A 15,000-nucleotide genomic window follows, 5' to 3' on the forward strand; every position below is an offset into this window, starting at 1 on the left:
AATAATAATAATAATAATAATAATAATACAGAAATAAGAAGAAAAGGATGTCGGTGAATTTGAACGACGGCAACAACAACAAAAACAACAACAATGATAACAATAACAATAATAACAAGAAACGATAATTTTTGAAGGATAACAGCAACAAAAACAATAATAACAATAACAAGAAACAAAAATAACACTAATAAATAACCTTCTACGCATATTTATTTTTCCTCGTGTCCGTTTCGCTTTTCCCTTTTTAATTAACATGAAAAAAAAAAAAAGCCTCATCTATCTAAGTAAAGTAAGGCCCCGGATCTTCCCCGCATCGGTCCGGCTCGTCATTACTTATTCATTCCACTTTTCCCCGCCAGAGCTCCGCGTCCTATTTGACAAACGTAACATTCCTTCATCCCGGACCCAAACGCGAGGTTGTACATTACATACTTGGGGTCCCGTACACAAACAGAGAAGAGAAGGGAGAGAGAGCGAGGGAAGGAAGGAGGGAAAGGAAGGAAGGGTGGAAGGAAGCGAGGAAGACAGGATACATGGAAGGAAGGAAGGAAAGAAAGGGGAACGGACAAGATTAGAAAGGATGGAAAGGAAGACAGAGAAGGGAAATAAAGAAAAGCAACAGCGAAGGACGGGTGAAAGGAAGAAAAGAGGCGAGGACACAGGGAAGGAAAGGAGGCAAGGAGGATGAACAGGAGCAGAAGACCTGACGGAGAAGGGAGAGGGAGGGGAAGCAAGAATGAATGAAAGAAAGGAAGGAGAGAAAGAAGGAGATAGGGCTACAAGGAAGAAAGGAAGAACAACAGGAAGGAGAGAAATAAAAAAGAAAATAAGGAAGCGGAAAAAAGGAATGAAGTGAACGAAGAGAGAGAGAGAGAGAGAGAGAGAGAGAGAGAGAGAGAGAGAGAGAGAGAGAGAGAGAGAGAGAGAGAGAGAGAGAGAGAATACAAAGTTAGGGAGGCGGAAATGAGGAAAGGAGAACGGGAGAGGGGAAAAAAGAATGAGGATGAACGAGATGGGCAAGAAGAAAGAAGGGCAGGGAAGGAAGGGGAGTGAGGAGAAGGATGGATGAAAGGAAGGAGAGAGGAAAGGAAGGTAGGAGGGTATGGGAAGGAGGGAAGGGGGTAGTACACGGGAAAGAGGAAAAATAGGAAGAGGATGAACGAGATAGGCAAGAGGAAAGTGGAGCAGAGAAGGAAGGGGAGGAGGATGGATGAGAGGACAGAGAAGGACAGATGGAAGGAAGGAAGGTAGGAAGGTGAGGGACAGAGGGAAGGGGAAATAGGAAGAGGATGAATGGGAAAGGCAAGCGAAAAGTGAAGCAGAGAAGGAAGGGGAGGAGGATGGATGGGAGGAGAGAGAAGGACTGAGAGAAGGAAGGAAGGTAGGAAGGTGAGGGACAGAGGGAAGGGGAAATAGGAAGAGGATGAATGGGAAAGGCAAGCGAAAAGTGCAGCTGAGAAGGAAGGGGAGTGAGAAGGAAGGATGGGAGGAGAGAGAAGGACTGAGAGAAGGAAGGAAGGTAGGAAGGTGAGGGACAGAGGGAAGGGGAAATAGAAAGAGGATGAATGGGAAAGACAAGCGAAAAGTGCAGCTGAGAAGGAAGGGGAGTGAGGAGGATGGATGGAAGGAAGGAGGAAGAAAGAGACGGAGGGAGGGAGTGACGGGGGTGGTAATGCAAGCCAGGACAGAAGCAAGTTAGTATGTCTCGTCTTATCTGGGGCACCCCGCGGTCTCGCCCTGCTCGCCACGCACTCAGACGCGCCACTGCGAATGAAATTGAATCGTTGAGAGTCTTGTGACAGGAGGAGGGACGCGGCAATACACGGCCAAGCTATTCCCTTCGGCACGAGGCAAGGCTTGTGGGTCATTACGTCCTTTGTGCGGTGCGTTCCCGACTGTCTCCTCACTCAGCTCATCCAAATGTGTGTTCTAGCTGTGTTGTGTGTACCAGCACAGCAACACCCCGCCCCGCCGCCCTCACAGTGCTCCTCCTCGCCTGTCGCCGCCCGCCAACACGAACACGCCCGCGAGGAACGCCCGATACAGGATCTTCACGGCCAGAAAAGCAAATGTCGCGGGCCGTTCTCGGGTACTGCGGAACGTGCCTCGCTGGACGTAAAAATACCTCCCCTCCACTGCATCTTCCTCTCCCCTTCTCCCGCCGTCCCGTCTCTCCGTTTCTCCCTCCTTCCCCTCTCCCTTGAGCTCTTGCGCCAGAAATCCCGCCTCAAAACTTGGCCAGTTTCCTCACTCTTCCCCTTCTCGAGTATTTTATATTTTATCTGAGTTGGAGAATCGAGGGACATGTGTGGGGGGGAGCGTTGGGGGAAGAGAGGAGGGGGAGCTGTCCTTCTTGGCAAGAGGAAACTTGGTCCCACTCGGGTGATTTTGGCCACAATTTGGTTAGGAATTAATTGGTGCTTGGCGCGGCGGGGCGGGAGGCGGGGGGCGGCCTTGGCCGGGGCCGCCGTGAAGCCTCGCTGCAGCCGCCTGACTCCCGGCCAGCCGTCACAGTCCTTCCGCTGGAACCAAATCAAATCAGCCGCCGCGACGCCCTGCTCTGGCAATTATCCAAGTGTGCCGCCGCGGGGCCGTGCGGCAACACTCGGCGTCAGGCACACTGACCCGCCGCCTCGGGCCGCCAGTGTTATCAAGGCAAGCATCTGCTGCCGTGAACTCTGCTAAAATGTTCTATATTTTCCTGCGGACGTGTGGCCGGAGTTGAAGCAACTTTTGGTCTTTGTTGGCCTGTTGTGTCCCGCTGTAGTACACGTTCCAGGCGGCTGGCGGGGCGCCAAGTGCCTGCGGGACGCCGGGCGGCGGGCGGCCTCGCGTCCTTTGTGTCGGCCCAGCGGGGAGGAGACGAGGCCGCTGTGAGGCTCCTTTGACGGTGTTGTTTTCGTCCTCAAGCAGCCGGCGGCCCCGGGCCCGCGTGACGGTGAGTCAGGCCTCGGAGGGCGGGGAGTCACAATATGGGTCGTGTGCGGCGCTGACTTTTGGCTCACAGCTCAATTTCCTTTTAACAGATGGAACTTTCAAACTCTGGAGACAATACCTCACGGCACTTCAGCTCCAAAATGACAGATGCAAGACAATTCACTCTTTTGATGTACAGTTCGCGAGGTTTTGTCATCGAGCAATGACTCCTCGAAAAACAAGAAACAAGAGCATGGCCGAGGCCGCTCTATTACCCGCCCCGCCCCGCCAGGAGGTAATGGTGACTTGTGTTATGGCGGGAGTGGCGGCGCGGCACGGGGGCAGCAAGGCTAAGGGAGACAGAGGGACTGAAAATGAGGCTAAAAACGTGAGGCCCATTGTCGGGGCCTTTGTGCTACTTTGCGGCGTCAAGGGCCCACCGAGGACCCTGCCGCGGCCATGGGCCAGACTAGAGTCTGCCAGGACAAGGATCGTCCCAGCCTGACACACGGCCCATCACCGTCACCCCAACGCCTCCTTCCCCGCCGCGCTGACCTGAAGGAGGGGCATTACGCGCCGCCCTCAGCGTAAAAGGAAACAACTGAAGCCATCTTGGGGCCACGGCTCGATGCCTCCTGAGGGCGGCACCAAACGGCCCCCGTGACGCCCACCTGCACAGGGCGGCAAAGGTACGTCCAGGTGGGTCAGGGGCCTGGCCAAGCAATTACGGAAGGTTGCCTGGAGTTCTCTAACCTTCCATAGTAAACTCAACCCTTCTTCCTCCTTCCTCTTTAACCTCATTAGTCATTAAAACGTTTTCCAAAAAATTCTTCGCGACAAAGCTCACTTGAGAAAGGCTGAAACGCTTTTCTTGATTTGTTAAATAAATATAAGACGAAGTTCTCGCCTCGACTCAGGATTTAACAGAGTGTAAAGCGAGAACTCAGCTAAGTGAATACACACACACACACACACACACACACACACACACACACACACACACACACACACACACAGAGCTGGGCAAGGGGAAGGGGCCGCGTCAGGAAGCCCGGTAGTTCAAGGGAGGGATTGTCTGAGGATGAGGAAGAGGAGGAGAAAGCCTGGACTGGGCTAGAAATGGGCTGAGGGTGGACTGGACGTAACCTGGAATTCTGATGATGGAATACTGTGAATCTCCTTGGAATTGGAGGATCAAAGGTGGAATGGAGTGGAGTGAGAGGGAGTTATGAAGGTCTGGAAGTGGGCTGAGTAGACTAGTGAGTTTGCAATGGGCTGTGACGGAACTGAAGGGCTTCTGGGTGGAACAGAGTGGGCTAACAGTGCGATGATGGGTCTGGGAGTGCCATGAAGTGGGATGAGTGAAATACGATGTCTGGAGGTTAGTTATAGAGAGGGTTGATTGGGCAGCCGGGGTCTAGGATGGTCTGAGTTGGACTGGGAGCCGGTGAGGGCGCTGAGAGTAAACGACGAGGGTCTGGCAGTAAAGTGGGTGCTGGGGGAGAGGTCTGGAGTCAATGAAATGGGTCTGGCGTTTGACTGGAGGCTAGTTAAGGGGTCTAAGGGGAATATCAAGGGTGTGGTGTTGCTTTGAGAGGTCTAAAGAGGACTAAAATGTTCCAAAAGGGTCTAAAATGGTCTCAAGGGGTCTTTAATGGTCTCAAAAGGAAATATCGAGGGTGTGGTGTTGCTTTGAGAGGTCTAAAGAGGTCTAAGATATTCCAAAAGGGTCTAAAATGGTCTCAAGGGGTCTTAAATGGTCTCAAAAAGAAAATATCGAGGGTGTGATGTTGCTTTGAGAGGTCTAAAGAGGACTAATATATTCCAAAAAGGTCTAAAAAGGTCTTAAATGGTCTCAAAGCGAATAACACGTGCCTAGCGTTGGTCTGGGGGGCTGAGGGGGCTGGGGCACTTAGCAGACCCCTCCCCTCACATGAATCAGGCGCTGGGCAGGGCGGAACACATGCGAACGAGGCTGAGGGACCATTAATCAACAACCGAGGTGAGATAATGGTTGTTCTGGCACCCCTCCCCCCCCCTCCCCTCCTCCTCCTCCTCCTTCGTGAAAGCAGTGCCCCCCCCTTACCTCCTCCCCTCGACCCCCCCCTCTGACTTGCTCTTCCCTTCCCCTTTCCCTCCATCCTCCTTCGGTTTTTCTCTCCTTATTCCTTCCACGTCCGATTTTTCATGCACTCCATATCCCACGCTTGCTCTCTCTCTCTCTCTCTCTCTCTCTCTCTCTCTCTCTCTCTCTCTCATATTCTTTCCATCTCCCAAAATAGACAGGTAGATAAGGATAGATAGATAGATAGACAGGCGTGCAGGTAATCAGAGGGACAGACAAACAGACAGATATAAACAGACAGAAAATAGAGAAATAGACAGACATGCAAAATAGTGAAAAAAATAAAATAAAATAAATGAAAAAAAGATGAATTAATGCAAAATATGACCAAAAACGTTAAAAATATATTACAAAAGCGTCTGAGAGAGAGAGAGAGAGAGAGAGAGAGAGAGAGAGAGAGAGAGCGCACTAAGAGCCAAACGCTGCCGCCTCCACGCTCACGTACACGAACACGGCCCTTTGCTGCACACGACGCGTCCTATACTCGTATCCTCCGTGTCCTGCTGAGACTAAGGGCGCGGCAGCTGCAGTAACGAGAGGAGGAGGAGGAGGAGGAGGAGGGAAGAGGAGGAGATCAGGAGTCCTTTCACAGTGTATTGGAGGAGAATCTGGTGCAAGCTACAGGAGGAGGAGGAGGAGGAGGAGGAGGAGGAAGAGAAGGTTGGCCAGCTTAGGTTAGGTTAGGTATGGTACAAGGCGATAGGGGAGGGAGATTGGGGGGGGGGGGGGTGAAATAGGGGGCTGGGGGGTCTAACTTGCACCCCTCCTACCCCATTCCTTCTTGAGTGCTCTGAGGGGAAGTGTAGCTTAAGGTAGGGCCAAAAAGGGGGGCTGAGGGGGGTCGAAGGGGGGGCTCAAGCACGCTATTTGTATTCCCCTGCGGCGCCCCACCTGCGTCCCGGCGGAGTGGGAGGACGCGGCGGCTGTCTATATGCAAATACTCCTTACGGTACGCCTCTTCACTCCACTCCCCATGCACTTAGCTTTCTACTCCTATTCCCTTCCGTTTTCCTTTCTATGTCAACTTTGCCCCCTTTCTCCTTTTCTCTCCTCTACCATCTTCATCCCTTCTCCTTTCCTCTTTCCTTTATCTTTCCTGAGCTGCTCTTTACTTTCCTTCATTCCTATTCCTATTCCTTTCACTCCTTTCTACTCCTTCCCCTTGTAATTCCTTTTCCCTCCTTTGCTATCTTCATCCCTTCTCCTTCCCTCGTTCCTGTGCGCCTCTTTACTCCCCTTCACTCCCCATGCATTTAGCTTTCTACTCCTATTCTTCTGCCTTTCCTTTCTATGTCACCTTCTTCCCCTTCTCTCCTTCCCCTTGTAATTCCTTTTCCCTCCTTTGCCATCTTCATCCCTTCTCCTTCCTTCCTTTCCTTTATTTTTCCTGTACTACTCTTTATTCTCCTTCACTCTCTTTCTACTCCTATTTCCTAGCCTTTCCTTTCTATGTCACCTTCGTCCCCCTCCTCTCCTTCTTCCCTCTTTCCCTTATCTTTACTGCGCTGTTTTTCCCTTCTCTCAATCACTCCTCTACTCCCATTCCCTTCCCTTCCTGTCTCATCTTCATTCCCCTTCTCTCCTTCCCTTCGTACTTTATCCTCAGTGAAGTGTTTTTTCCCTTCTCTCAATATGTACTTACTCCTTCACTCCGGTTCCTTCTTTCTCCTCTTTCTCTCCTTCCCTCTTACCTTCATTCATACTGAGCTGTTTTCGTTCCTTATTTTCTTCTTCTGTAGTTCATCCTCCAATCCTGCTCTCCTTCTATAACTTCTACTTTTACTTCTCTTCGTCCCCTCTTCATCTATTGTTCTCTCTATTATTTCTTTCTTTTCTCTTCTTATACTTTCTAATGTTCACCTTTTTCTGGAGCCTGCTACTTTACTTCATCGTCTCCTCGTCTATTTCTCTTTCTATCACCACTTTTCTTTCTTACTCCTTATCATTCTATTATTATTACTTCCTTTCCTCTCTCCCTCCTTCTCCTACACCTTCAAAACTCAGGTAATCTGCTCCCCGTCAGGCCAGGTGTGTGTGGCGCTAAGGGCCTCGGAGTGGTCGTGTCAGGTGGTCCCCAAGTGGTCAGTTCGTGTCAACCTAACAGATGGTGTTTATACCTTTGTCCACCTGGCGAGGAAAGGACAGGGAGGGAGGGGAGGGAGAGTTCTAGATGGAGGTAAGGGGGGGAGGAAAGAAGGAAAAGGTAAGAGAGAGAGAGAGAGGTGGAGGGAAGGACAGGTAGAAAAACGAAGGAGAGAAGGGGGAAGAGAGAAATTTGGGAAGGTAAGAGGGAGGGGAGAGATAGAGGGAGGAAGAGGTGGAAGAAGGAAGGAAAGGAGGTGAGAAGTGGAAAAAGGAAGAAAAGGAGGTGAGAGGGTAATATGAGAGGAAGAAGAGGTGGAGGTGGAAGAAAATGTGGAGGAAAGAGAGGAGGGAAATAGAGAAAGACGGTGAAGGGAGGAAAAACCATTGTGGAAGGAGGGAGAGAAGATAGAGGAGGGAAATTTGATAGGTAGGAGAGGTGGAGGAGGAAGGGAGAATGGAGGAAAGAAGAGATGGAGGGATGGGAGAGAGGAAGAGGGAGGAGGGAGAAAAGATCATTGTGGAAGGAAGGAAATTTGAGAGGAAGAAGAGGTGGAGGAGGAAGATGAGAGTGGAGGAAAGAGGTGAGGAAAGAAGAGATGGAGGGATGGGAGAGAGGAAGAGGGAGGAGGGAGGGAAGATCATTGAGAAGTTGGAGATAAACTCATTCTTCTTTTTCTCTCCTTCCTTACCTCCTCTCCCTCCCTTCTTCCTTCTTCTCTCCCTCCCTCCCTCCCTCCTCTCCTTCATCTCTACCTCCTCACACCTCCAAAGATTAATGGACGCAGCTGTACACTAGAGGCGCCCTTCCCTCCCTCCCTCCCTCCCTCATTCTTCTCTCCATTCGTCCCTCCCTCTCTCCCTTCCTCCCTCCCTCGTCTTATCCACCTCCCTTTCTTGTTTTCTTTCTCTCTCACACAAACACCTTCACACATGGACATACTTGCTCTCTCTCTCTCTCTCTCTCTCTCTCTCTCTCTCTCTCTCTCTCTCTCTCTATTATTTTCTTCTAGTTTTTTTCTTATCAGGTTGCAATTTCTGTTTTTCTCCTTTCATTTCCTGCATACTCTCTCTCTCTGTCAATCCCATATATTTTTGAGGCCAATAAGACACCATTTAGTTAGGCGATCGAAATCTCTAAGCGAAGGGTTTAATGAATCGGATCGGAGAAGCGTTTTATAAGTAGTACGCGCAGGTGTCCAGGTTGTCGGAAGGGTCTGGTTCGGCGGCGGCGTAAATTAAAGGTGAGATAAATATACCCCGAGCAAGCCAACGCCACGATCTATATTGCCCGTGCAGCAGCCTTTGTGTGTGTGTGTGTGTGTGTGTGTGTGTGTGTGATGGGGGGATGTTGTGTGGGGAGGGAGTGGGGAAGGTGTGTGTGTGTGGGGAGAGAGGGTGAGTGTCTGTGGTGGGGTGTGTGTTTGTGAGTGTGTGTGGGGAATGTTGTGTGTGAGGGGAGTGGAGTGGGGAGGAGTGTGTGTGTGAGTTGGGACGAGTGTTTGCGAGTGTGTGTGTGTGTGGGGGGGGGGGGGAGTGTTGTGTGGGGGGGGAGTGGGGGGAAGGAGTGTGTGTGTGGGGAGAGAGGGTGAGTGTCGGTATGTGACTTGGGACGAGTGTTTGTGAGTGTGATGGGGGGGAGGGGGGTTATGTGGGGGGGAAGGGAGAAATACGAGATAAATACAGACACACAGACACAAACATACAGACAAACACAGACACAGATACACAGAGAGTCAGACACAGACATAGAGATGGAAAGAAACAGAAACTATAAAGACAAATAGATACAGATGGAAAGACAGACACAGATATGAAGACAGACGGACAGACACAGAGACGTTGCATAAAGAGTTACAACCAGAGGTAAAACAACAACAAAAACAACAGCTCAGTATAAGATTATGATCATGACAAACAGACAAACAAGACGCTTAACTGAGAGAACATGATAGAGACACGTCTCTCTCTCTCTCTCTCTCTCTCTCTCTCTCTCTCTCTCTCTCTCTCTCTCTCTCTCTCTCTCTTTAAATCCCTTTCCGAAAGTATATTCAAAAGATTTCTCAAGTTAAAATCCGGCACGACCTTGCATCCTTACTATATTCCGATTCCAGAAGGAGGAGGAGGAGGAGGAGGAGGAGGAGGGGGCGGGAGAAGGAGGGGACCCTTTAACTCCTAGATCGCCTACAGAGAGTTTAAATGGCTTATTCTGGAGACTTCGATTCTTTAGTGTCGATGGCAGAACCCGATACAATCTCAAGTGAACAATGCCTCTCCTTTTTTCCCTCTCTCTCTCTCTCTCTCTCTCTCTCTCTCTCTCTCTCTCTCTCTCTCTCTCTCTCTCTCTCTCTCTCTCTCTCTCTCTCTCTCTCTCTCTCTCTCTCTCTCTCTCCCCTGGCCTTTCTCGAGCCCAGATTTCCCTCTCTCTCTCTCTCTCTCTCTCTCTCTCTCTCTCTCTCTCTCTCTCTCTCTCTCTGTCGCTTCCCTTCACCAGACACTAGTTTTTTGTCTATTTTATCCACTGCCAGCAGGAGGAGGAGGAGGAGGAGGAGGAGGAGGAGGAGGAGGTGTCACGGCTTTAGAGGAGGAGGAGGAGGAAGGGGAGATTCTCATGGTTGGGGAGAGGAAAGTTTCAGGAGTTGGGGCCGCGAGGGAGAGGGGCGAGAGGGTATAAAAGGGGATGTGTAGACTGAGAGGAACAAAAATTGACGATTGGAAGGTCCGAGAGTGAGCAAAATGGGTTAGGAAGGGCCGAGGGAGGGCGGGCGAGGCAAAACTTGTTCGGGAAAGAGAGAAAACGGAAAAAAGTGTATAAAAAGAAGAAAAGTGAGAAGCCAATAAAGTAATGTGTGGAGATAAGTGAAAAAGCGACTTTGAACTTTGACTGAAACTAAACGGGTGTGCAGGAAAAGTATAAAAAAAGATATTGAATTCTGAAGGAAGGTTTGCAGAAAGTGAATAAAATAAACAGTGACAAGGAGTAAAAAGATGAGGAAAAAAGCGAATTTGAACGTTGACTGAAACTAAACGGGTGTGCAGGAAAGTAAAAAAAAAGATATTGAATTCTGAAGGAAGGTTTGCAGAAAGTGAATAAAATAAACAGTGACAAGGAGTAAAAAGATGAGAAAAAAAGCGAATTTGAACGTTGACTGAAACTAAACGGGAGTACAGGAAAAGTTAAGAAGATATTGAAGTCTAAGCGAAGGTATGCAGAAAGTGAATAAAGTAGAGTGAATAAGGAGTAAAAAGATAAGTGAAAAATCGACTTTGGACTTGATTGAAACTAAACGGGAGTACAGGAAAAGTTAAAAAGATATTGAAGTCTGAAGGAAGGTTTGCAAAAAGTGAAAAATGTAAACAGAGTGAATAAGGAGTAAAAAGATAAGTGAAAAATCGACTTTGGATTTTATTGAAACTAAACGGGAGTACAGGAAAAGTTAAAAAGATATTGAAGTCTGAAGGAAGGTATGCAAAAAGTGAAAAATGTAAACAGAGTGAATAAGGAGTAAAAAGATAAGGGAAAAATCGACTTTGGACTTGATTGAAACTAAACGGGTGTACTGGAAAAGTTAAAAAGATATTGAAGTCTGAACGAAGGTTTGGGGAAAGTGAATAAAATAAACAGTGTCAAGGAGTAAAAAGATGAGGAAAAAAGCGAATTTGAACCTTGAATGAAACGATCTGGGAGGAGAAGAGAGTTAAGGTATACTAAAGGACTGAAGGAAAATGCAGAAATTGAGTAAAATATGAGGAAACAAGGAAAAATAGGATAAAATAAGGAAAAGTGGGAGTCGATAAAGTTCGTAGAGAAGTGAAAAAGAGAATTTGAACCTTGAATAAAACTATCTGGGAGGAGAAGGAGAGTTAAAGTATACTAAAAACTGAAGGAAAATGCAGAAATTGAATAAGTATGAGGAAACAAGGAAAGACAGGATAAAATAAGGAAAAGAGGGGGCCAATAAAATGTGTAGAGAAGTGAAAAAGCGAATTTGAACCTTGAATGAAATTAAACGGGAGGAGAAGTTAAAGTATATATATATATATATATATATATATAAAAAAAGAAGGAAAATGCAGAAATTGAATACGTATGGGGAAACAAGGAAAGATAGGATAAAATAAGGAAAAGAGGGGGCCAATAAAATGTGTAGAGAAGTGAAAAAGCGAATTTGAACCTTGAATGAAATTAAACGGGAGGAGAAGTTAAAGTATATATATATATATATATATATATATAAAAAAAGAAGGAAAATGCAGAAATTGAATACGTATGGAAACAAGGAAAGATAGGATAAAATAAGGAAAAGAGGGAGCCAATAAAATGTGTAGAGAAGTGAAAAAGCGAATTTGAACCTTGAATGAAATTAAACGGGAGGAGAAGTTAAAGTATATATATAAAAAAAAAATGAAGGAAAATGCAGAAATTGAATACGTATGAGGAAACAAGGAAAGATAGGATAAAATAAGGAAAAGAGGGGGCCAATAAAATGTGTAGAGAAGTAAAAAGCGATTCTGAACCCTGAATGAAGGCAATCGAGGGGAGAAGAGAGTTAGAGGATACTAAAAGACTGAGGGGAAGGTGCGTAGAAATTGAATAAAAGAAAATGAGCAATAAAACCCAAAATTAAACTCAAGGGGAAGTAGGAGTTAATAAGGCACTAAGGGCCGTATAATTAGACATTTCATCTCCTAAGCACACACATTCGACATGGCTTTCCTAGGAGTTGTCGGCCTTTTTAGGAGTAGTTTTATGACCCTGGTGGGAGTTCGACAAGGCTTCTGTACCATGAACGCTAAAAACACACATGAGAACGCTTTTTTTACCTCATTTTGGGTCCTTAGAAATAACTGATGTGAGAATCGGTAGGGTCTTAAGAGTACCCCCCTAAAAGACTGGAGGGAATGGATGTCTAAGCTGAATAAAGTTTGAAGACATAATGAAAAGATAAAAAATGAAAAAAAGAAAGAAAAATTAGTGAGAAGTCAATGAAATGTGTAGAGAAAAGTAAGAAATAGATTTTAAACGCACTGATGCAACTAAATAGGAATAGAAGGAGTAAAAAAGACAAAAATGCGTTTAAAAGTAACAGAAACTAAGTAAAGAAGCTTATAAGTTACTGAAGGCTAAGGAGGAGGAAGAGGAGGAGGAGGAGGAAGAAGAGGAGGAGGTAGTGAAGGAGGAAGAAGAGGAGGAGGTGCTGAAGGAGGAAGAAGCGGAGGAGGAGGAGGAGGAGGAGGAGGAAATGGAGAAGCAGAAGTAGAAGGAGAAGGAGGAGGAGCAGGAGGAAGAAGAGGAGGAGAAGGAGTAGGAGTTGCAGGAGTAATACAGGAGGACTTGGGGCTCGGAAAACTTGCAGGGTTGGCAGGGATAAGCGAAGTTGGGGCGCCCAGGGTGAGATCAGAGCGCGGAGCAGCCTAGAACCCGACCGGAGCCCAAGGGAACCACAGGGGAATGGACGTGAGGCTGAAAATATCGGTCAGCACTCACGATTCTATTCCCCGGGGACGTCAGTGTGTGTATCTCTCTCTCTCTCTCTCTCTCTCTCTCTCTCTCTGATCATACTTTTAACTCTCCCATTTCGTTTTAATTTTCCCCTTTCACTCTTTTCTTGTCCCCATCGCCTTGTTCATCTCTCTCTCTCTCTCTCTCTCTCTCTCTCTCTCTCTCTCTCTCTCTCTCTTATCAGTGTTCCCGGCGCCCTCACATCCATCCCCCGTCACCCGCCGCCCTCTTCATCACCCTAACGCCCTTTCTACATCCCTCTTCGCCCCTAAAAAAAGGTTGAAAAAGCCCCTTTCTCCACGCCCTCCCACGCCCTTTCGTTGTGATGGCTATCGTCCTCTCCGCCGTGTCCTCGCCCACGCCTTCACGCCTCTACACCTGCCACACGCCCACGCCGACACACCTGGCGCGGCCCTTCTACAGGTGTAAACATTAAGAGCTTTCACCGTAATCCTCGCCCACACACCTGAGAAGATTTTTTTTCCCTCTCTTTGTGTTTATTCAGATTTTTTTTTGGAGGGGTTGGTGTGTAAAAAAGGTTGGGATTTTGTTTTTCATTCTCGTTTTTTTTTTGTCCTTTCTTCTCCTCCTTCTTGCTCTTCCTCGTTCTCGTCCTCCTCCTTCTCCTCCTTTTCTTTCTCCTCCAATTCCCTTCCTTCTCCTGTTTCCTTTCCTTCTCCTCCTCCTCTTCCACCACCCTTTCTTCGTCCTCGTCCTCCTTCTTCCTTCCCCTTCTCCTCCTTTTCCTCGTCCTCCTCTTCCTTCTCCACCTCCTTTTCCTCTGTCACCTCTTCTTTCTTCTCCTCCTCCTCCTCCTCTCGGGGCTGCTTGTCAAGTGTCCGCAGTGAGGGATGGGCTACACGGGGACTGTTTGGGGACCGTCCTGGTTTCTGGCTAGTCAAGATTAGCCCAGATTTACATCGTTCACCTGATGCTCCTTTTGTGCCGTCCGACAGACATACCCCACCTGACACCTCCCCTCCCTCGCGCGGCGGCGGATGAATGGAGGGGAAAATAATCAGAGGAGGTGAGGATGTAAGAGGGAAATCAAGTCGAACAAACAGGGAGATAAAACTACACGGGATAATATACAACGAAGCGGTGACAAAAAAAGAAAACACGGTGTCAACTTTAGATACGAGAAAAAGGAAATCAATGGACGCAGTAACAGATATTTGGAGAGTTGATGCTGTGAGAAGGAATCGAGTCGTACAAACAGAGATGAACTACGTCGAGATAATCCACACCGAAGCACTGACTAAACAAATTCGGTGTAAACTGTAGAAGAGGAAGAGCGAATCAATGGAGGTGTTAGGACATAAACAGGAGAGTTGATGCTGTGAGAAGGAATCGGGTCGCACAAACAGAGATGAACTACGTCGAGATAACCCACACCGAAGCACTGACTAAACAAATTCGGTGTAAACTGTAGAAGAGAAAGAGCGAATCAATGGAGGTGTTAAGAGATAATCAGGAGAGTTAATGCTGTGAGAGCGGAAACTCGCGTCTTACAAACAGGAAGATAAAACTACGAAAGACAGAGCATCATGCAAATACAACGTAGCAGTGACAAAGAGAAAAAGATGGAAACTATTAACGAACTATGAGATAATCAGTAAATAGAGTTGATGCTGTAAGAGGAAGATAAAGGAAACTCGCGTCTTACAAGCAGGAAGATAAAACTACGAAAGACTTAGCATCATACAGAAAAAGATGCACACTATTAACGAACTATGAGATAATCAGTAAATAGAGTCGATGCTGTAAGAGGAAGAGAGAGGAAACTCGAATCTTACACAAAAGGAGAGGGAGATAAAACTACACAGGGCTAATGATAATAATAAACAACGGAGCCAAGCCGGTGACATAGAAAACACTTATAAGAAAACGAGCAAATTAATAGATAAACAGCAAGGCTTTAAACTGTAAGAGGAGAGAAGGACTATAACCGCATCTTACAAAACAACGAGAGAGAGAGAGAGATAAAGAATAAAAGGAACCACACAGACATAATAATATCCAACAGAGCTAAGCCAAGTGACAAACACGGTGTAAATCTCGTGCGAGGGACGTGGATGGATGGATGGATGGATGGACGGATGGCTATAAGGCGAGAGTAAAACGTTCCTTCACCATTACTCAGGCGCGCCGTTCGAACCCCGAGAGAGAAAAACCTCAACACATCGTAAAAAGAGAGAATTTAAAAACGCACTAAGAGACTTACTAGACGAGAGAGAGAGAGAGAGAGAGAGAGAGAGAGAGAGAGAGAGAGAGAGAGAGAGTAAACTGGGTAGGTAATTTGAAACGTTGTGGAGTGAGGGAATTTCTGCTTAGCTAAAAGAACCCCATTTAGAGAAAGGCGATGCGGAAA

The 15,000-nt window shown here is 47.3% G+C and overlaps 1 protein-coding gene across 1 annotated transcript in view; it reads right to left on the reverse strand.

Annotated features, from left to right (window-relative positions):
• LOC127006847 (protein sax-3-like) overlaps positions 1 to 3,380 on the reverse strand; it is a 65,603-nt gene extending 62,223 nt beyond the window's left edge. The window contains exon 1 of the mRNA XM_050877202.1: positions 3,360 to 3,380. Coding sequence (XP_050733159.1) covers positions 3,360 to 3,380 — 21 coding nt within the window. The remainder of the gene's footprint in view (positions 1 to 3,359) is intronic.
• Between the last annotated feature and the right edge of the window lie 11,620 nt (positions 3,381 to 15,000).

This window comes from Eriocheir sinensis, chromosome 33 (genome assembly GCF_024679095.1).
Source record: "Eriocheir sinensis breed Jianghai 21 chromosome 33, ASM2467909v1, whole genome shotgun sequence".
NCBI classification, from domain to species: domain Eukaryota; kingdom Metazoa; phylum Arthropoda; class Malacostraca; order Decapoda; family Varunidae; genus Eriocheir; species Eriocheir sinensis.